At 41.0% G+C, this 23,426-nt stretch overlaps 1 protein-coding gene across 3 annotated transcripts in view; it reads left to right on the top strand.

The window, feature by feature from the left end:
- The first annotated feature begins 20 nt into the window (after positions 1 to 20).
- ZNF638 (zinc finger protein 638) overlaps positions 21 to 23,426 on the top strand; it is a 154,257-nt gene continuing 130,851 nt past the window's right edge. For 2 of the 3 annotated variants that reach the window (XM_055242704.2, XM_055242705.2), the window contains exon 1: positions 42 to 198. In XM_055242704.2, the coding sequence (XP_055098679.2) occupies positions 83 to 198 (116 nt within the window). In that variant the 5' untranslated portion in view covers positions 42 to 82. Of the gene's footprint in view, positions 199 to 23,426 lie in introns of all 3 variants that reach the window. The other variant, XM_063617845.1, reaches the window with a different exon arrangement.

Here is a 23,426-nt window from a genome sequence, read left to right as displayed (position 1 = left end):
GCGCGGAGTCCTGCGCCTTGAGGCTCAAGCGGCGGCGTGCAAAGCGTGTGAGGCGCGTAGAGAGCCGCGCGCGCCGTCGACGATGCCCCGGGACGGCGTTCCTGCCGGGAATACCACCCCCGCGGCAGCCCAGGCTGCCGCGCAGAGCCCGGATTCCGCGACTGCCGGGGCACCGCAGGTTTTGGACCCGCTGAAGCGGTGAGCGCTGCCTTTGCCCTATATCCCGCGCCCTCGCCCTCGCCCGGGCTCTGGGGCAGTTGGCAGTGGGTGGGCAGGAAGGGGCGGGCCGGCAGGGCGCCGCACGTTGGCGTCCCCGCGTCGCGGGAATGGGGTCCGGATTCCCCCAGTGAATGCCATTCCCCAGGCTGCCCGTCTTTAGCGCTAAATTGCATGGGCGGGTGTGCCAGTCGGTCAGCGAATAGCGGCAGAACGACTGGCCGGGCCGGCGCTTTCCCGGACACTTGTCTCGGCCTCGCAGTGGCAGCGCCTCCTGCGAGTCTAGACCAGCTCAGTGGACGCGCCGCGCTGTGCACGCGGGTCTGGGGAGACGGCGGTTCTTGAATGATCTTTCACACTGCAGGGTATCTGGGAGCGGTGGACTGAGGAGGCGCAAGGTGGCTTCTGTGTCGGTGAAATCGCTTGGACCAGCTCCAGTTCTTTTTAAAGATTACTCTTGTAAAAAAAAAAAATACATTGTAGAATTGCATAATATGCTCTATCTCATCCAAAAATAGTTTTTGATGTCAGAGTAGTCACATGAACGCAACACTGACCCCTTTACCCCCCTAAATAATAAGTCTTGAGCTTCTTATTGTATGGTAATAGATTTCTTTCATGAGAGAAATTTCTCAGGGAGTTAATCCACTCTCTCTCCCCTACTGCAAGATCCCGCTGCAGTGGTCCTAAAAAAGAAAAAGAAAGAAAAAGAAATTTCTGATACTACAGAAGAATAAAGTAGCCACGCTCTGTGTTTTGAATCAATTTTCAAGGATTTTTTTTCCACTTTGCTTAGGCATTCTTTCACCCACAACTACACCCCCAGGTTCCAGATTTTGGAATGGTGTAAATAACGCCCCCCGGCCCCCATCCACTTAGCGGAAGGAAAGTCAGCCACTAGGCTGCGGGCTCCGGGCTGTCCCCAGCGTAGGAGAGGCTGTCCTGCTGGCCCGGCTGTTTATTGCAGCGATTTGGATGTTCCAAGAGTCACGAGGGACACTGCTCACGTCCCCATCTGGGGGGTCACTTCATAGCAGCATCAGCTTTCTTTTCATCCTTCTTGCTTGAGTCTGCCTCCGGTCCTCTGGATGGAGCAGGCTACAACGGACCCTCGGAGTAATGAAGTGAATTGCTCTTTCTTGATACAAATGAATACTAGTGCTGTACTGCCTTCTCCCAATCTTTGTGGCGTTTGTGTGAGCTGCTGAGAGCGGGGAGTGGAGAGAATGATAGACATTTTGCAGAAGCGGAACGCTCTAGTGTTAAGTCATCCTTCTTGGCTCTGGTTTCTAGGTCCGAGTTCTGGTGACATTGTTTCAGCTTGCTTTGCCCTTTCCCAGGCCCCTGGGTTAGTTTGAGGGGAAAGGAGTGCCTATTTCTTACCCCATAAGGACTAGGAAAAGGGATTGCTGGCTTGAGAAAGAGGTGCTGTAAGTTATCCTCTCCTGCCAGAATTCTGAGGATTGGAAGATTATGGATTTTTTTTAAAATGAAGGCATATGGAGGGATTGTAGACTACTGTAATTATTCTTAATAGGATGTTGGGAAGTACAAATGCTGCCCTATTTTATTCAGTAATTAGGGAAAGCTTAAGTACTTTAAATGCACCCTTTCAAAATTGCCTGTGTTACTGTGAACTGTCTTGTAAAACCAAAAAGCACCCCCAATTTAGCCTTTCTGTAAATCTTCTACATATGCTTAAAGGATTTGGGTCTGGATTCTTAGTGTCTTTGTATTTGATTTTGTGTCTTCGAGGAAGGGGAGCTACGAAATGTAGTACTTCCATCCCTTTTGCCTCTGGGGACGTTTTTTGGTGGCAAGGAAGACTTATTTAGTGCTGATTTACCAGAATAGAATGGTTTAAGGAATTTGTTGGGGATTGCTCCTTTAAAAAATGCCTTGGGTTCATTATGATTTGGTAAATTGTATGGTATTGCTATATCTCATCCAAAATAATTTTCCATTTCAGGGTAAACATTTGAGTGTACATTGACACTTCTGTTTCCTAAATAATAAGTTTTGAGCTTTCTTATTTTGTTTTCGGTCATCAATTTTGAAGGATTATTTTTTCCCAAATTTGCTTAGGTTTGCTTTCATCCACAACCACATGCCCAGGTTCTAAATTTGGAATGGTGCTAATAGTGTCAAATGTGCAATTCTGGGTGTATGTGGGTGGATGGGATGGCTTATAGGTTGTATGAAAATTTTATTTTTTTCTCCATTGAAATGTCAGCCCCACCAGAGACTATTAATATTATGACATTATCTCCTTCAAGAAATGGATGTGATGATAAAATGCTTTAGTAATTTCGAATATTATGACCACTAACATTAAATGCTGTGATTTTTTTAAATGGCATTCAATTAGAAAGTTTTGGTAACTTGAGTCTTTCTGTCATCTCTCAGTAATGTGCCATTACCAAAAGGTTTTTTTTTTTCTGCCCTCTCTCCAAGGCCTCAACATTTTCCTTACTGCATTCATGTAGGAGCTGCGGTTTTGGTATGAAGGTTAAATCCACTCATTTCTGACTTACATGTGCAAAAATTTACAGTTTGAGATCTATACCAAGGTTCACTTGGATAACAAGATTCACAGCTTGAATCATCAGTAAAGTATCTTGTTTCCCCTGCTTTTGGGCAGGTGGGATCTTTGGAGTATCGTTTTTTTTATTTTCGTTATTTCCCAAGTTTTTGAAAATAGTTTTTGAAAATATTTTAATTTTGAACCAAGAAAAAGAAATGACTTAAATTTTTTTAAATAAAAATTATTTGGGTAGACGATAATTTCACAGGGTTAAATATTAAAAAGTTTAAAAAGGTATACAATGTAAAGTCTCCATCCTTCCCCTGTTTCTCGGCTTCTCAATTCTCATTCTGACAATTTGCATGCTGGGTAATCATTATTATTAGTTTATTACTTTACCTCCCAGGATATTTTATATGTATAAAAGTGAAAACAGGTTTACATTTCCCCTTCTTATATGTATTTGCAGTTTTCTTCCATTGCTTTTTCCGCTTGAAAATGTATGAGAGATCTTTTCTTATCAGTACACAGAGAACATCCTCAATGAAAGGTGTTTTTGTTTTTTTTTTCCCTGAAAAGTAATTAACAAAGAAAGAGAATGAAAGAAAAGAGGATGGCCGGTGTGGTGGTGGCTAATGCCTGTAATCTCAACACTTTGGGAGGTCTAGGTGGGCGGGTCACCTGAGGTAAGGAGTTAAAGATCAACCTGGCCAACATGGTGAAACCCGTCTCTACTAAAAATACAAAAATTAGCCAGGTGTGGTAGTGCATACCTGTAGTCCCAGCTACTCAGCTACTCGGGAGGCTGAGGCAGGAGAATCGTTTGAACCTGAGAGGTGGAGGTTGCAGTGATCTGAGATCGCGCCAGTGTACTCCAGCCTGGGTGACAGAGTGAGTCTCTGTCTCAAAAAAAAGAGAAAAGAGAAAAGATGGACCTTGAAGAGACGAAGAGTTTTCTTTGTGGTTGGGGTACTGGGTACAACACTCTTGCTGTGTGAAAAAGGAATCACTTAGAGTACTGAAGCATGAGGTAAGGTGTTGTAAAACCTTCTAGACTAAATAATTATTTTAAAATTTTTACTTTAAAATCAAAGTAATACATGTACATGATTGAACAAATAAAGCAGTTCCTGAAGATTTACCACAAAAATACGAGACACTTGTTAATTTCTTACTCTGTTTCTCTCCTTGAAGGCAAACACTTTCAAGTCCTTTAACTTTTTATTCTAGTATTTACCTTCGTCTTTCTGAAAAAGTATACTTTATAACCACTTCTTCACTTAAATAGTTTAGGTATTACTTACTTTTTATAAATTAAGAATTGATAAAGTGAGGATTTAACTCTTTATTCTCTCTTTCTTCTATATCCTTCTTCTATCCTCCCAATTTAGATTTTGTCATAATTTTTTGTTAAATTAGTAGTTAGGTTTTATATTATTATGACCAGGTAAACATGACTAGCCTTTGAGCCAAATGATAAACTAATTTACCTAATTTTCTTTCATCCCATGGTTAATTTTTTCCAAATGCTGCAATGCCATCAAATGGGCCAACAAATGTAAGGATTTACCAATGCCATTTTTTCCTTAAACTTCCTTCCTATAGCTTCCATTCTTCATACTCTGGTCTGGTTCTAAGTTTGTAACAAACCTAAAGATTAATATCTTTAAAGAGATAAGAAAAGAGATTGCACCTACAAAATAAGAACAGGTTGCTATGAAAAGAAACCATAAGAGAATAAGAAAGAGCTCTATGAAATTAAAAATGTGGCTTCCTTCCTTCCTTCCCTCCTTTCCCTTCCTTCCTTCCCTCCCTCCCTCCCTCCCTCCTTCCTTCCTTCCTTCTTTTTTCTTTTCTTTCCTTCCCTCTGTGGCCCAGGCTGGAATCTAGTCGGCGCACTGCACACTCCCTGCCTCCGGCTCCCGTGATTCTCCTGCCCCGGCCTGCGGGCTGCCTGGGATCGCCGGCGCGCGCCACCACCGCTGCCTACTTTTTCTCTTTTGGCTGGCAGCGCGGTTTCGCCATGTTGGCCAGGCTGGTCTCCAGCTCCTGACCCCGAGTGCTCTGCCCGCCTCGGCCTCCCGAGGTGCTGGGACTGCAGACGGAGTCTCGCTCACTCGGTGTTCGGTGTTGCCCGGGCTGGAGTGCGGTGGCGTGGTCTTGGCTCGCTGCAGCCTCCGCCTCCCAGCCGCCTGCCTTGGCCTCCCAGGGTGCTGGGATTGCAGCCCCTGCCCGGCCGCCGCCCCGTCTGGGAGGTGGGGAGCGTCTCTGCCCGGCCGCCCCGTCTGGGAAGTGAGGAGCGCGTCTGCCCGGCCGCCCCGTCTGGGAAGTGAGGAGCGCCTCTGCCCGGCCGCCCCGTCTGGGAAGTGAGGAGCGCCTCTGCCCGGCCGCCCCGTCTGGGAAGTGAGGAGCGCCTCGTCCCGGCCACCCATCGCCTGGGAAGTGAGGAGCGCCTCTGCCCAACCGCCCCGTCTGGGAAGTGAGGAGCTCCTCTGCCCGGCCACCCATTGTCTGGGAAGTGAGGAGCGCCTCTGCCCGGCCACCCATCGTCTGGGAAGTGAGGAGCGCGTCTGCCCGGCCACCCATCGTCTGGGAAGTGAGGAGCGCCTCTGCCTGACTGCCCCGTCTGGGAAGTGAGGAGCTCCTCTGCCCGGCCACCCATCGTCTGGGAAGTGAGGAGCGCCTCTGCCCGGCCACCCATCGTCTGGGAAGTGAGGAGCGCCTCTGCCCGGCCGCCCCATCTGGGAAGAAGTGAGGAGCGCCTCTGCCCGGCCGCCCCGTCTGGGAAGAAGTGAGGAGCGCCTCTGCCCGGCCGCCCCGTCTGGGAAGAAGTGAGGAGCGCCTCTGCCCGGCCGCCCCGTCTGGGAAGAAGTGAGGAGCGCCTCTGCCCGGCCGCCCCGTCTGGGAAGAAGTGAGCGCCTCTGCCCGGCCACCCCGTCTGGGAAGTTAGGAGTGCCTCTGCCGGGCCGCCCCGTCTGGGAGGTCTACCACGGAGGCCAGAAGCAATGTGGGGGCTGGACATGGTGGCTCACGCCTGTAGTCCCAGCACTCTGGGAGGCCGAGGCGGGTTGATCACTTCAGGCTAGGAGTTCGAGACCAGCCTGGCCAACATGGCGAAACATATGAAAAATACAACAGACAAACCAACCAACCAACCCAGTGACAACAAAACAGGTCTACCCTGGAGTCATACTCTAATTTTTTCTATTTTCCTCCCTTTCTGATCCTTTATCCCACTTTCTTTTTCTTCCTCTTCCTTCTCCTTCTTCTTTGTCAAATAGAGGATTGAGTTATTATCATTGATCCATATGAAGTCCCTCTCTCATTTATTTTCTTTAATTCCCACTCCCCATTTCTATTCCCCGTCTTCCCATGTGCAACCTTCCTAATATGTTTGATATGCATCTTTTTGTTTGTATGTATTTTTAGAAAATGTTTATTGTTTTGTGTGCAAAAAAAATTAATAATAAAAAAAGAAATTAAAAATGTGATAGTCAAAATGAACTCTGAATAGAAGACCTAGAAGATAAAGTTGTCTAGGTTTGCATAGCTATAGTCCTGGGACTTTCCTTCACCTTTCTCCTGATTTGGACCTTCTGTTATCCAGATCATGAATCTGGTTTTCCTCATTTTGCTGAAACAGTCCAGTTACTTTCTAAGGAAAGATAAATTTTCTAAGTCCTTGTATGTCTTAAAAATGTCTTTATTCCACCCTTGCGTTTGAATTACAGTTTGGCTGATTTTAAAGTCTAAGTTTTTCCTCAGAATTTTAAAGGTTTAATTCTAGTGTGTCTGCTGTTAGTGTTGGTGTTAAGAAATCTGATATAATTAAGTTTCCTATTCCTTTTTATATGGGTTGTTTTCCCTTTCTGAAAGCTTTTTAGTATAGTCTCTCTGGTTTTCTGAAAGTTTATGATTTTGTGTCCCTGGTGTGATTCTTTTTTCATTTCTTGTGCTCTGCACTTGGTGGGCCATTTTAACCTGAGGACCTCCCCCACTTTTTCCCCTAGTTTGATGAAATTTACTTTAATAATTTATTCCTTTCCATTTATTCTGTTCTCTTTTTCTTTAGTTGGATTTTAGACCACCTGGATTGATCCTTTAATTTTCTTATCATCTCTCTTCTATTTTTCATTTCTCTCTTTTTGTTTTTTTTTTTTTCACTTTCTCTGGGTGATTTTTTTCAGCTATCTCTCCTAACCCTTCTATTCAGTATTTCATTATGATCGTCATATTTTTAATTTTGTAGAGGTGTTTCTTGTTCTCTGCTTCTTTTCAAAGCATCCTGCTTTTATGAGTGTCATGTATTTCATATCTTTTTAAAGATATTAATTCCAAGTTTTGTTTTTGGAGTTTTCTTTTGTTTCCTTCATTGTTTCTGCCTTTTGAAGTCTTTCTTCCTCTTTATTTGGCTTTTCAGTTTATTCAGTGAGAAGCGTCCAGCCCTGTGCAGCATAGGTTGTAATCCTGGGAGTAGGGCAAGGAAGGGGAATGTGTTGAGAGTCCCCAAGGCCACCCTCAGGTTCAGCGATTTACTAGGAGGACATACAAGACTCAGCATATAGTCATACTCACAGCTATGGCTCATTGCAGTGAAAGGTTACAAAACAAAATTGGCAAAGAGAAAAGGTGCATGGAGTGAAGTCTGGAAGAAACCAGGCACAAGCTCCCCAGTCCTCTCTGAGTGGAGTTCCACAGGATGTGCTGAATGGTTGTGACCACACACGTGAAATGTTGTCTACCAGGGAAGCTCCTTAGACTCAGTGTGCAAGGTTATAACTGGGTGCAGGTTACATAGGCACCCTTGCCTAGCGTTTACCAAAATTCCACACTCCCAGAAGGAAATCAGGTGCTCAGCATAAACCACTATTCTTAGATTTTTACACTGTTTAGGTACAGTGAGCCACTCACTGTTAGGGAATGGTGGGAACCTTCCTGAAATCAAAGTTACCAGACAACAGCCATGGGCTAAGCTTGCAAGTAAGACTTTTAAAGCATAGTAGTCTGAGGCGTGCTCTGTGAACTCTTCTGCACAGGAGCATAGGGCCCCACAGTTAATACATAGGCTTTTACTTATCCTTCTTCTGCCTCATGCCTTGTTCATGCCCTCTACTGGTAACCTGGAGGTCAAAGACTCTCTCCTGCTATGGAACTGAGATGGTCACTTGGCTGCCACAGGATGGGAGTGAGGCACTGGGAAAGGGTGTATCCAAACATTTTGTATGGGTAAACCATGACTAGATGAGCTGTTCTCAAACTGTGGACTGGGACTCCTGAGACCCATTTCATAATAATACTAATGTGATATTTGGCTTTTTCTCAGGGTATACAGTGGAGTTTTCCAGAGGTGATAGGATATTGCAATAGACCAAAGGCAGACATGTAAAACAGTGCCACTCTTATCACTGTTTTTTTAAAAAAATAGTTATTTTTCATAAAAATGAGTTTTTTATTTTTAAATGGACTAGTAATTTTAAATTTCTGTTTTTCTTAAGATGATAAATATTGATAGTTACACCTATATAAACAAAAGCTCTTTGAAGTCTCAGTACTTTTTAAATATGTAGGTCTTTGGACCAACAAAGAGCTTGAGAAGCCCACATCTCCCATTTTTCTGAGTCTCGCAGTTTTCCCTTTCATAGTTATCTACCTATTCCTTGTTGTATGTATGTCATAAAAGTTTTATTTAACTTATTTATTTTATTTTATTTAACTCATTAATTAAATGAAGGAACCAGTAAGATGTTACAACCAGTTCAAAGGGAGAATCTAAAGAACAGATACATTTATAAATGAGGAATATTGAAATGACTCACAAATGAAGGCAGCAATGGCTTCTTACATAGTGGAGGAGGGACGTCAGTTGAACCTCCGCCAGACAGAATTTACATGCCTAGAGACAAGTGTTATTTTGCTTTGCTATCAGTTTTTTTCAGTAAAAACTAGAAAGGTAAAATCGTTCAACAGCAGTGAAAGGCTAGAATCAGATAAGTTGGAAGAGTGTGATGTAAATAAAGCTTAAAAGTTTTCCATTGAAGCACACATTTTCCCCTGCAATACTCATCTAGAAAAGTGTAGATTTTAATTTGCTTTCCCATGTAAAATTATCTATGCAAAAATTCTGGTTGACAGGGAAATTATATGTATCATTGAAATGAACAAATTTGTATTCTGGGTATGTTTCATTTGCTAGGTTGCTTGCTTGTTTTAAGCAAATTGTTTAGGTTCACATGGCAGATCAGTGATGACTGAAATAGATGTTTTTTTAAATATTTTATTTTTTTAAATGTTTGTGGGTACATAGTAGCCGTATATATTTATGGGGTACATGAGATCTTTTGATACAGGCATGCAAGAAGTGAAATGAGTACATCGTGGAGAATAGCAGTGTCCATTCCCTCAAGCATTTATCCTTTGAGTTACAAACCAATTACATTCAAGTTATTTAAAAATATACAATTAAGTTATTATTGACTATAGTCACCCTATTGTGCTATCAAATCGTAGGTCTTATTCATTATTTTTTATTTTTGTTTTGTACCCATTAAACATTCCCACCTTCCCCCAAAATAGATAAGAATTTAGAAAGCTTCTTACTTTGGTCCCAGACTGGGTTCCCTTCCAATAAACATTGACAGCGACTGGCAATATTTTTGCAGTTTATACTGCCCCAAGCTTGGAGAGCATCAAAGTCAGTAAGCCTCAGCCCTATGTTCTCATTGGAGATGGGGCCATGTACATAGTGAAGGATTATACAGCATGATAGGTACAGTACCAGAGGTGGAAATAGTGTGACGTAGAATCAGAAAAGAAGCAATGAATTCTGGCTGGGAAGTTAAACATTTCATCAGGGGCTTGGAGGACAACCAGAACTTAACCAGAATGGTTTTCCATTTATACAGATACGGGAACTTCTCATTATACTTTCAAATAAAAAGCCAGTCTCTTAGATTATGCCCAGATTTAGCCTCCTGGTATTCACACCATTGTGTAGTCTTCTCCCATGTTGTATGGGGGTTGGTCTGTACACCCATATATACAATGGTAGAAATGGCAGTGTGTGCATTCCAAGGATTGGTCATAAGAGACACTGCTGTTTCCATCATGGTCTCTTGGCTTACTTGCTCTGTTATGTCATGGGAACACTTAAGCAAACCTCCAAAAAGTAATGTGTACACCTTCTGGTACTTGCCTTTAAAACAGTTTCTCAATCGTTTTTTCTTTTTTTTTTTTTTTTTTGAGACGGAGTCTCGCTCTGTCGCCCAGGCTGGAGTGCAGTGGCGCAATCTCGGCTCACTGCAAGCTCCGCCTCCCGGGTTCACGCCATTCTCCTGCCTCAGCCTCTCCGAGTAGCTGGGACTACAGGCGCCCGCCACCACGCCCGGCTAATTTTTTGTATTTTTTTTTTTAGTAGAGACGGGGTTTCACCGTGGTCTTGATCTAGCCTGACCTCGTGATCCGCCCGCCTCGGCCTCCCATAAGGAGGCTTTTTCGACTCTTATTCCATAATTGCTCCCTTGAAATTTTAATGCCACAGATATAATATATACCTGCGTATACCCTGTATGTATATATCTATGCTTTATCCATAAAAAGACTAAAATGTTTTTACCTCTCTACCCCCCAGGAACCACCTTTTTTCCCATTGGGGATGATGCTGATCTTGTTGAGAATGCATGCTTTAGATGGACTAGGAATGCTCTCCCTTCACGTGGGCTGGAAGGCACACATGGTGTAGTGTGCCGGCTTCAACCATGTAGAAAGGGGGAATCAAGCAGCAAGATAGAAAGAACTGGGAGGCATAGACAGCATCACAGAACAAAGCTGCTAGCCTATGTCTAGACAGTTAATTGAGAAAGAAGGAAACTTTGATCTTGTTTAAGCCATCTTATTTTGGAACTTCATTGTAGCAGCTTGGCCTTTATCCTAACAAATATGCATCTCATTTTCTTTTTTTTAAACAGGAAATTTAATCAAAATAAATTTAATGAGATAAAAATCTATACACTAAATAAAATACTGATGACAGAAATTGAAGTAGACACAAATAAATGGAAACATAATTCCATTAGGATAACTAATATTGTCAAAGTACCATATTATCCAAAGTTATCTATAGATTCAGTGTGATCTGTATCAATATTTCAGCGGCATTTTTCACAGTAATAGAACACAATCGTAGAATTTGAGTGTAACCTTAAGCAACTTCAGTAACCTAAGCAATCTTGAGAAAGAACAAAGCTGTTGGCACTATACTTCCCGACTTCAAACTTCATTTAAAGGTTATAGTAATCAAGAAAGCATGGTAAGTGTATAAAAACAGACACAAAAACTAATGGAACAGAACAGGGAGCCCAGAAATAAACCTATATGCATCCCATTTCTTCAAAACTGCTTCGCTTTAAAAAAGTTTCTCTTCTGTTAGTTTCATGTCACCAAATTCTGTTTACTCAGCAGTGTAGAAATGTTATTTACCCTTTTGCTATCTGCAAATGCCTTATCATTACCAGTACTGTGAATTGTATAAATATTAACATCATTGGATCCAAAATTTGGGTACCTCTAAGTGATATAATCACTTAACTAAAGTGTTACTATGCTTTATCTCACTGCATATATTGCTAGTTTGCAGTAGAGTAGTAGTCTTACTGGTTTCTTTAGCCATTGAAGCAGTAGAGTGTCTTTTTTTTTTTTTTTTTTTTTAAGAGACAGGGTATCACTCTGTTTCCCAGGCTGGAATGCCTTGGTGCAGTCATGGCTCACTGCAGCCTCTAACTCCTGGGCTCAAAGCAATCCTCCTACCTCAGCCTCCCAAGTGGCTAGGACTATAGGTTCAGCTAATTTTACTTTATTATTTATTATTTTTATTTATTTTTGAGATGGAGTCTTGCAATCTTTTACCCAGGCTGGAGTGCAATGGCGCGATCTTGGCTCACTGCAACCTCTGCCTCCTGGGTTCAAGTGATTCTTCTGCCTCAGCCTCCCAAGTAGCTGGGACTACAGATGCTCACCATCACGCCCAGCTAATTTTTGTATTTTTAGTAGAGACGGGGTTTCACTATGTTGGCCAGGCTGGTCTCGAACTCGACCTCAAGTGATCTGCCTGACTCAGCCTCCCAAAGTGCTGAGATTACAGGCATGAGCCACCGTGCCCGGCCCTTATTTTATTTTATTTTTTTGGTAGAGATGGGGTCTTGCTTTGTTGCCCAGGCTAGTCTCAAACTCCTGGGCTCAAGTGATCTTCACACTTCGGCCTCCCAAAGTGCTGGGATTACGGGTGATTTCTTTATTTTAAATGATGTAGTTGCTTAAGCATTTTTGTTCTGTAAGTTTTTTACTTTTTGTAGGGAAGGATGGCATTGCTAATTTCTTCTCAGATAGACAGAATATGTGCCATGTATTGAAGAGTTATGACACAAACCAGCTGCAGAAACAGAATTTCTCATCCCAGAATTTTCTTGTTTATTATTATTATTATTATCATTTTTTTCCTTTACAAATTGTAGTTTAGAAAAGTTTAACTCCTGGTTATCGCTGTTTTATTAGAACAAGGACAGTTTGGATGACAAAAAGTTAGAGGATAGATGCTATTAAGAAAACAAAAACAAAACCAGAAAAACGCAGACTTTTTAGAAGTAACTGGGTGTTCTGGGCAGTTAACCAAGGTTGGTAGAGGCTGTTAAGACCCAGCTAGGCCACGCGCAGTGGCTCACGCCTGTAATCCCAGCCCTCTGGGAAGCTGAGGCAGCCTACTGCAGATTGCTTGCACTCAGGAGTTCGAGACCAGCCTGGGTAGGCTGAGGTGGAAGGATCTCTTGAGCCTGGGAGATCGAGGCTGCAGTGAGCCATGATTGCACCACTGTGCTCCAGCCTGGGTGACAGAGCAAGACCCAGTCCCCTCACCCCCACAAAAAGACCCAGCCAAAGTTGGGAGGTCTTTTTGTGTGAAAAGATTTTGCTGTTTGCTTTACTAGTTTTCCTAAGAATATAGATGGATGTTAATAGGACTTAAATCTCATGATGGATGTTGGGGGGACTGGGAGGGAAGATGTTCCAGACTGATGGGCCGTGGATCATTTGTTTGGCCCTCATGGTGTTTCATATGTGTTTGAATCAACTGCCAACACTTTAAAATAAAGCAGGCACAGACACACACACACACACATACATACCACCTGCATTTCCAGTGTTTAAAGTCTTGGAAGCTCTAGGAATGCTGAGACAACATTAGCACATGGCTGCAGTAGGCTGGAGCTAGGGAGCACCTGTCTCTTCTAGACAGTCATGTGCTCCCCACCATTTCCTCATGCCACCTGAGTGTGTAGACCAAGTGCTAGTAGACATTTATGCTTTGTACTTGTGCTACTCTTTTTCCACTGTAGCTTTCAGAAAAAAAGATTTTTGGGTCCTTTTTTTCTCCCAAAAGTAGGAAAATAAAAAGGTCTTTTCATTCTTAAGAGGTAAGGGGGCATTTTATATGTGTATGTGCAAGTAAAGAATATTCCTGTGTTTTAATATGTAAACAAAGATGCCATTTTAAAACCAACAAATTAAGATGCCGCCTAAAAATCAGCTATAAGCCAGGCACAGTGGCTCACTTCTGTAATCCCAGCACTTTGGGAGTCCAGGGCAGGTGAATCGCTTAAGTCCAGGAGTTTGAGATAAGCCTGGGCAACATAGAGAGACCCTGCCTCTACAGAAAAATACAAAAAAATTACCTGGGCATGGTGGTGTGTGCCTGTAATCCCAGCTACTGGGGAAGTTGAGGTGGGAGGATGGCTTGAGCCCAGGAGGTCAAGGCTACAGTGGGCTGTGATGGCATCACTGCACTCTAATCTAGGTGACAGAGGGAGACCCTCTCTCAAAAAAAAAATAAAAATCAGTGATGCATAATAAACGCCATAACTAGTATACAGAAAAGATAAAATGGTTTGTTTTGTAATGGGAATTGAATAAGGGATATCATTATGATATATAGCTTTTGGTTAAAAAAAAAAAATGTCCTGGGTGTCAATACCTTATATAGATGATAAGTTCCTAGAACAGTGCCTTTTTTTTAAAGAGAAGAAATTATGTTTCTCAAACAGAAAGAAACATATATAAATAATGTAAATATCATTGGAACACTGTTTCATAGCATATTGAATATATGGCTGAGAATTTAAAAGGCAAGTTACATTACAAATTTAAATTATTTATGGAGGCTGGGTGCAGTGGTTCATGCATGTAATCTGAGCATTTTGCGGGGCCATTGTAGGAGGATTCTGAGCCAAAAAGTTTGAGATCAGCCTGGGCAACAAAGTGAAACCCCATCTCTATAAAAAATTAAAAAAATCGTTTATGATATTTTCAATTTAAGCTAAGGAAAACATATAGATAATACCACACAGCAATATGTGTGGTGTCTGAAAATTTTAATCAGTTGAAAAACTTTTATATTTATTGCCCATGGAAGGGTCCATACCAAAGGACTCATTTATATAAAAAAAGTCAAAATTTAATGAAAACGGGTAAAAATTTATCGGCTTGATTATGTATAGATAATGCTCTTGAAATAGTAAGTATTAGGGGTTAACATTGGAGATCTTAGGGACAAAGTACTGAAAGGAAATAGACATGAATGAATGAATTAATTTTTTTATTTCGAGACGAAGTCTTGCTCTGTCGCCTAGGCTGGAGCGCAGTGATCTTGGCTTACGCAACCTCCGCCTCCCGGGTTCATGTGAGTCTCATGCCTCAGCCTCCCGAGTTGCTGGGATTACAGGTGCCCGCCACCATACCCGGCTAACTTTTATATTTTTAGTAGAGACAGAGTTTTACCATGTTGGCCAGGCTGGTCTTGAATTCCTGACCTTACGTAATCCTCCCACCTCGGCCTCCCAAAGTGCTGGGATTACAGGTGTGAGCCACCATGCCCGGCCGGAAATAGACATGAATTTAATCTGTTTAATATACATTGTAGTAGGAATAATTTTAAGCCAAAAGACTAAAAATGCAACCAATATAGTTATTAGTAATTATCACAATGAAGTGGATACTGATACTTGAAATTCAGGTGGTTCAGGACTTTGCAGGTTTAATGATATGTACAACATGCTAGTTTCCTATGTGTAGGTTAGAGCTGAAAATACTTTTTGAACTGTTAAATCAACCTGTACGTATCATACAAAGGAAAAGCATTGGGCCGGGCGCGGTGGCTCAAGCCTGTAATCCCAGCACTTTGGGAGGCCGAGGCGGGTGGATCACGAGGTCAGGAGATCGAGACCATCCTGGCTAACACAGTGAAACCCCGTCTCTACTAAAAAATACAAAAAATTAGCCGGGCGTGTTGGCGGGCACCTGTGGTCCCAGCTACTCGGGAGGCTGAGGCAGGAGAATGGCGTGAACCCAGGAGGTGGAGGTTGTGGTGAGCCGAGATCGCGCCACTGCACTCCAGCCTGGGGGACAGAGAAAGACTCCGTCTCAAAAAAAAAAAAAAAAAAAAAAAAAAAAAAAAAAAAAGGAAAAGCATTGCCTCAGTTTACCTGTGAAGAATGGCTCCAAGATTGGCATTTTTGGTTGATGTTACTGCCCATTTAAATTCTGCAAATATTTATTTATAGGGGCATTCATAAAGAATGCCCCATTTGTATGATTCAGTTCTCTCATTTCTAGTAGATAACATGTTTTTTGGCAAAATGGCTTTTTATGTTAAGGAATAATCTGGGTCACTTTCATGTGCTGAAGTTGGTTTCCAGAGATGAAAATTAGCACCTTACTTCATTCTCAAAATGAATGGAATTTAAGACTGAATTCCAAGGCAACCTCTTTGATTTTACACTTTATGAAAATGAACTAGCATTTCTCAGTTAATAACAATGTGAATGGATAGCTGCAAGTGTATGGAAAACTAAATATTATAACACTGGAGCAGCAGAATTCTACAAACACCTTTGGAGTAATTACCCTAAATTCAATAATCACTTTGCAAAAAAATTCATCTTTGTTTGGAAAAGTGCCTGTGTTTAAGAGTTGTTTTTTCTTCTCTTAGTTCAAGGATTCAGGGCTGAATTCTGTATTACATATTACCTGCAGTTCTAGATATCGGAGCTCACATTGACACCTTGATATAGGGGAAAAGGTGTCAAGTTTTGGGTTTTAGGTCAGTGGTGTTATGACCTACAAGAAAAATTTAGTAATTAGTTGTTTATGGGGTTTTTGTTTTGTTTTTGAGATAGGATCTCCCTCTGTTGCCCAGGCCAGAATATAGTGGGGGTGACCTTGGCTCACTGCAACCTCTGCCTCCTGGCTCAAGCCATCCTCCTACCTCAGCTTCCCGAATATCTGGGACTACAGGCGTGTACCACCACGCCCAGCTAATTTTTTGTGTTTTTTGTAGAAATGGGGTTTTGCCATGTTGTCCAGGCTGGTCTTGCACTTTTGGGCTCAAGCGATCTGCCCACCTTGACCTTCCAAAGTGCTGGGATTACAGGTGTGAGCCACTGTGCCCAGCCTGTGCCTGTTATTTTTTTGGTGGTGTTTGTTTTGTTTTTGTTCTTTGAGATAGGGTTTTGCCATGTTGCCCAGGCTGGTCTCGAACTCCCGAGCTCAGACGATCCACCCCCCTCAGCCTCCCAAAGTACTGGGACTACAGGTGTGAACCACCATGTCTGGCCTGTGTTCCTGTTGTTTTAATTTGTATTTTTTTTTCAATTTCAAATTTATAATCTCTGATATCATAACTGCTTGTGTTGTATTACATTACTACAAATAATGCTTAATTCTATTTCTGGCATTTGAATTTTTTAAATCTTGATCGCTTCAATTATTTTGTTTCCTGGCTTGGCCCCTGTAGATATTTGAATTTGTGATTCTTGTCATAGGCAGAAGGTACAACCTGACTATGTCCTTGGGCAAGATGCCTACAAAAATGTGGTTATCATCTTGTTCCAATTAATTTTACACTGGTACCTCTTTTCCTTACTTAGGCATAAACATATTTTTGCGGTGGCTTATTTTATGGTGGCAGTTTTAGAATATGAACATGGAAAATTTATGCTTGCTTATTTCAACATTGTAAATACATACTAGACAGCCCAGTATCAGGTAATAAGATTTTTTTTCTCTTCAACCTTCACCCACCCCCTGCAGAATCTTCAATGAGAATTTCCTGTGAAAGCTTCAGGGCAAACCATTTAAAAAAAATAATACCTATAAGCTTCGATAGGATCCAAGACTCCACCCAGACTGTGTTTTAGACATGTAATTCTGTTTAGACATGAAAAATTTAGGTGAGGCATCACGGTTTGTGTTGTATTTTGTAATAATTCCTGTGTTTCTGTTGTTGTGTCACTGAAATTCTTTGGTTTTGAAGCAGATGTCTGCAGCCTATGAGAAGCTGCCTTGTGCTCCTTCTCCCTGGCAGTGCTACCCTCGCCCTGGCTCGGATGCAGCTATGGCTCTGCCTTCTCAATTGCTTGCTGTGTGTTGCTGTTTCATAGAACCATAGACCTTAAAGACTCTCTAGTAAGGCTTTTGGCCACAGGAAAAGTTTTTTTCCTAAAGTTTCCAAACCAGCCCAAGGAAAGAGAAAAAGAGGACAATGGAAAATATTTTTCTAAATCTTAAATAATTTGTGGATACTGAATTATCATTGTTAATATATTCACATTTCTCCTTGCTCCTGTTTGATCCTCTTTGGAGTCGGATAGGTATAGGGGGAGTTGTTTCTGAGGACTCTTTGCAGTGGTTCGCTGAGTGTGGACCCTGGGCCAGCAGTTCCCAGCATGACCTGGGAACTTGTTGGAAGCGCAGAATCTTGGGCCCCATCCCAGACCTACATAAATCCCAGAAAGAGAAACTCTTGAGGAGTAGAGTGGGTGGCACCCTGTGTTTTAACAGCACTTCAGATGATTCTCATATATGCTGAAATTTGAGAACCACTGTTGTATATAACTTGAATTATACCTATATTGGATTTTTACATGGAAACTTATGAAAGTTCCCAAACTCCTTCAGCATCTTCCTGCTTTCCTCCTATTACTTCGGGGTCTGAGATTTAAAGTATGTACTCTGTGGTGAGCTGTGGACCTTTACCCAACCTGGCTGGGACTTTATGATAGTTGTACTCAGTTGACTGTCCTCAGTGACAACTAATTGTTGAGGTAACGGTTGAGACAGAGATGCCTTTGGCACTTCTAGGAAATTCAGTTGGCTCTGGCCTCCTAGGAACTCTACTGATCTGAGGGGAACCTATGCTTTGAGACATGGCCAAAGCAGTTATTCTCATCTTCATTTACTTGATGTAAATAATCCACTGGAGAAAAAAAGTAGAGGATGTGCCATTCTGATTTAATTTTTTTTACTGTAGTAAAATATACATAACATTTACTGTTTTAACCATTTTAAAATGTACAGTTCAGTGGCATTAAGTACATTTACATTGTTGTGCAACTATCACCACTATCCATCTCCAGAACTTTTTCACTATTTCAAACTGAAACTCTGTATCCATTAAGTGATAACTACCCGTTCTACACACCCTCCAGCCTCCAGTAACTACAATTCTTTCTTTATAAATTTGGCTCTTCTGGGTACCTCATACAAGTGGAATCATACAATATTTGTTCTTTGGTGTCTGGCTTATTTCACTTAGCATAGTGTCTTCACGGTTCATCCATTTTTTAGCATACATCAGAATTTAATTTTTTAAGGCTGAATATTATTTTAGCATGTATGTATATATGCCATGTGTCCATTCATTCATCAGTGGACCTTTCGGTTGTTTCCACCTTTTGGCTGCTGTAAGCAATGCTGCATTAGCGTACAGATATCTGTTCAAGTCCCTGCTTTCAGTTTTTTGGGATATATACCCAAAATTGGAATTGGTAGATCTTATGGTAATTCTGTTTACTTTTTAAGGAACTGCCATACTGTTTTCTACAGTGACTGCACCATTTTACATACCGCCAGCAATGAATAAGGGTTCTAGTTTGTCTACATCCTTACCAACACTGTTATTTTCTGTTGCTGGAATTTTTTTTTTTTTAATAATAGCCATCCTAGTGAGTGTGAAATGATATCTGATTGTGGTTTGGATTTGTATTTTCCTAATGATTAATGATGTTGAGCATCATGTCATGTGTTTATTGGTCATCTGTATTCTTCCTTGGGGAAATTTCTATTCAAGTTATTTGCCCATTTTAAAAATTGGGTTTTTTTTTCTTTTTTCTTTTTTTTTTAGACAGAATCTCACTCTGTCGCCAGGCTGGAGTGCAATGGCACTATCTCGGCTCACTGCAATCTCCGCCTCCCGGGTTCAAGTGATTCTTCTGCCTCAGCCTCTGAGTAGCTGGGACTACAGGCACGTGCCACCACACCCAGCTAATTTTTGTGTTTTTAGTAGAGACAGGGTTTCACCATGTTGGCCAGGATGGTCTCGATTTCCTGACCTCGTGATCCACCCGCCTTGGCCTCCCAAAGTGCTGGGATTACAGGTGTGAGCCACCGTTTTTGAGTTTTTTACATATTCTGGATATTAATCTCTTATCAGATATACTGTTTGCAGGTATTTTCTCCCACTCTGTGGGTTGCATTTTCACTCACCGATACTGTCTCTTGAATACTATCTTTTGATGCACAAAAGTTTTTCAATTTTGACAAAGTCCCACTTACGTATTTTTTCTTTTGTTTCCTGTGCTTTTGGGGTCATATCCAAGAAATCATTGCCAAATCCAATATCGTGAAGCCTTTGCCCTATATTTTCTTCCAAGAGTTTTGTAGTTTTTGCTCTTGTGTTTAGGTCTTTGACCGATTTTGAATTAATTTTTGTATATGATATAAGGTAAGGGTCCACTTTCATTCTTTTGCATGTGGATGTACACTTTTCCCAACACCATTTGTTGAAAAGACTGTCCTTTCCCTGGTGAATGATTTTTGCACCTTTGTTGAAAATCATTTGATCATATATGTGAAGGTTTATCTCTGGGCTCTCAGTTCTATTCCACTGATCTGCATGTCTGTCTCTATGCCAGTATCACACTGTTTTTGATTACTGTAGCTTTGTAGTAAGTTTTGAAATGAGGATGTGTGAATCTTACAACTTTGTTCTTCTTTTTCCAAGATTATTTTGGCTATTCAGGGTCCTTTGGGATTCCATATGAATTTTAGGATGGATTTTTCGATTTATGTAAAAACATTGGGATTTTTGAAAGGGATTGCATTGAATCTGTAGATTGCTTTGGATAGTATTGCCATTGTAATAATATTAACTCTTCCAATTCATGGAATATGGGATATATTTCCTTTTATTTGTGTCTTCCTTTATTTCTTTCAGCAATTTGTAATTTTCATTATACAAGTCTTTTACTTCCTTAAGTTTATCCCCACTATTTTATTCTTTTTGATGCTATTACAAATGGAATTGTTTTGAATTTCCTTCTCAGATTGTTCATTGCTATTGTATAGAAACCAACTGATTTTTGTGTTTTTTACCCTGCAACTTTACTGGATTTGTTTTTTAGTTCTCATGGGGTTGTGTGTGTGTGTGCGTGTGTGTATAATCTTTAGGGTTTTCTACATATAAGATCATGTTATCTGTGAATAGAGATAATTTTACTTCTTTCTTTCCAATTTGGATGTCTTTTATTTCTTCTTTTTTGCCTAATTACTCTGGCCAGAACTTCTAACACTATGTTAAATAGAAGTGGCTAAAGTGAGGCCGGGCTTGGTGGCTCACACTTGTAAACCCAGCACTTTGGGAGGATGAGGCAGGCAGATTACATAAGGTCAGGAGTTCTAGATCAGCCTGGCCAACATGGCAAAACCCCGTCTCTACTTAAACTACAAAAATTAGCCAGGCGTGATGGTGCGCGCCAGTAATCCCAACTACTCCGGAGACTGAGGCATAAGAATCACTTGAACCCGGGAGGCAGAGGTTGCAGTGAGCCAAGATAGTGCTACTGGACTCCAGCGTAAGCAATAGAGTAAGACTCCAACTCAAAAAAAAAAAAGTGTCTGAAGTGAGTATCATTGTTTTATTCCTGATCTTAGTGGAAAAGCTTTCTGTTTTTTATCATTGGATACGATGTTAGCTGTGGGTTTTTTATATCTGGCTTTTATTGTTTTGAGGCAGTTTCCTTCTATTCCTAGTTTGTTGAGTATTTTTATCATGAAAGGATGATGAATTTTAAATACTTTTATTGCATCAATTGAGATAATGTGGTTTTGTCCTTCCAATTCATTGTATGAAGCTAGGAATTACTTTTTTTTTTTTCTTTTTTGAGATGGAGTCTCACCGTGTTGCCCAGGCTGGAGTGCAATGACATGATCTCAGTTCCCTGCAACCTCTGCCTTCTGGGTTCAAGTGATTCTCCTGCCTCAGCCTCCCAAGTAGCTGGGACTACAGGTGTGCACCACCATGCCTGGCTAATTTTTGTATTTTTAGTAGAGACGGGGTTTCACCATGTTGGCCAGGTTGGTCTCCAATTCCTGACCTCAGGTGATCCACCTGCCTCGGCCTCCCAAAGTGCTGGGATTACAGGCATGAGCCACCGCACCTGGCCTTTTATTCTAAAACGAGATAAAGAATACAAAAAAAAGTACAGACCAATATTCCTCATGAATATAGATGCAAAAAATTACTAAATTATTGCCAGATTTAAGGCCAGTATACAAAAATCAATTATTTTCCTATATTGTAGGAATAAGCAAAACAAATTTTGAAAAGGGATACTATTTTCGAAAGCATCGTAAACATTAAATAATGTAACATAATATATTCATAATATTAATGCAGGAAACCAATGTTATTGGGAGAAGGCAAAGAAGTGAGTAATTAGAAGGATATACCATATTTTGTTGATTAGAAGTCTCAATATTGTGAAGATTTCACTTCTTACCAAATTGATTCACTGAGTCAATGCAGTCCCAATTCAAAATCCAGTAAGTTTTTTTTTCTTTTTTTTTTTTTGAGAACTGGACAAGTTGATTCTAAAATGTATCTGGAAATGCAAAAGACTAGAGTAGCACAGACAATCTTGAACAGTGGGAAGGCTAGCCATATTGGATATCAAGACTTAATATGGCCGGGCATGGTGGCTCACACCTGTAATCCCAGCATTTTGGTAGGCCAAGGTGGGAGGATTGCTTCCAGCCTTTTTTTTTTTTTTTTTTTTTTTTTACTTAAAAGAGAGACAACATGATGCTGTAATTATTAAGAAAGTATAATATCAATGGAAGAATAGAAAAATTGATCAAAAGACTAGAATAGAGAGTGCTGAAGCAGAGTCACATGTATCTGGACACTTGATGTATGTCAAAATTGACCTTAAAGAGAAGAAGGGAAATAATTAAATTTTTTTCAGTATATGGTACGGAGACAATCAGATATTATTCTTTTTAAAAGGAAGGAAAAAACATACAAAATAAAAATCAAACCAAAGCTTAACCGAACATCACACTATTAAAAAACAAACAAACAAACAAAAAGGCCGGGCATGGTGGCTTATGCCTGTAATCCCAGAGCTTTGGGAGGCTGAGGCGGGCAGATCACCTGAAATTGGGAGTTCGAGACCAGCCTGACCAACATGGAGAAACTCAGTCTCTACAAAAAAATACAAAATTAGCTGGGCGTGGTGGTGCATACCTATAATCCGAGCTACTCAGGAGGCTGAGGCAGGATAATAGCTTGAACCCGGGAGGCGGAGGTTGTGGTGAGCCGAGTTCGCACCATTGCACTCCAGCCTGGGCAACAGGAGCAAAACTCCGTCTCAAAACAAAAGACAAAACAAACAAAAAAGTTCCAGGTGGGTTGTGGTTTTAAATGTGAGCAGCAAAACCATCCTAGAAGATAATATATGAGAATATCTTCATAACCTTGGTATAAGAAGACTTTTTTAATAGGATGCCAATAATACTAACTGTAAAGAGAAAGAAAAGATAAATTGGACTACATCAAAATTCTTTCTTCACTGCCTCCCTCCAATCCTTTCTTCCTTCCATTAAGATTTTACCCCTGGCCGGGCATGGTGGCTCACACCTGTAATCCCAGAATTTTGGGAGGCCAAGGCAGGAGGATTGCTTGAGCCCAGGAGTTCAAGACTAGCCTGGATAACATAGCGAGACTTAGTCTCTATTATATATATATATTTTTAAAAAATTTCACCCTGCTGGGGAATTATTAGAGATCAACAGTAAAAATAAGTCATTGCTTATCAAGAATACTGTGGTACTGTCCTGTCACTGGGGTCCTCACATAAACTGTTGAAAACCTTTAAGCCATTTCCTACCACATAGCCACATAATCTTTTCAAAATATGTATCATCACTTTACTCTTTGGCTTAAAATTCTTTCACTAAGACTGGTTAAGTAAATTATAGGATATCTCCCTAAAATGAAATATGCTACAGTCATTAAAAAGAATGAGGTAGATTTCTTTACGTGAATGTAGAGCAATCTCAAAGAATTATTAAATCAAAAAACAAGATACAGAACAATGTGTTTTAAAAAGTGTAGGGAATAGATACAGTAGAATCTCATCATATATTCATTTCAGTTACTCAAAATTAACCAACTCATGTAGGTAAAAGAAAGGAAGTTATATATTATTAAACAGGGCAGGGGACTGCATTGGCCTTTTTTCCACTTTGTCTAAGTATGCAGTCTATCCTATTAGTCTGTGAAATAGTGTGTAATTTTAAGGGTTTT

Source organism: Symphalangus syndactylus, chromosome 14 (genome assembly GCF_028878055.3).
Source record: "Symphalangus syndactylus isolate Jambi chromosome 14, NHGRI_mSymSyn1-v2.1_pri, whole genome shotgun sequence".
Taxonomy (NCBI): Eukaryota; Metazoa; Chordata; class Mammalia; order Primates; family Hylobatidae; genus Symphalangus; species Symphalangus syndactylus.
Note: the sequence above shows the minus strand (reverse complement) of the source record. Positions and strands in the feature narration are given on the sequence as shown.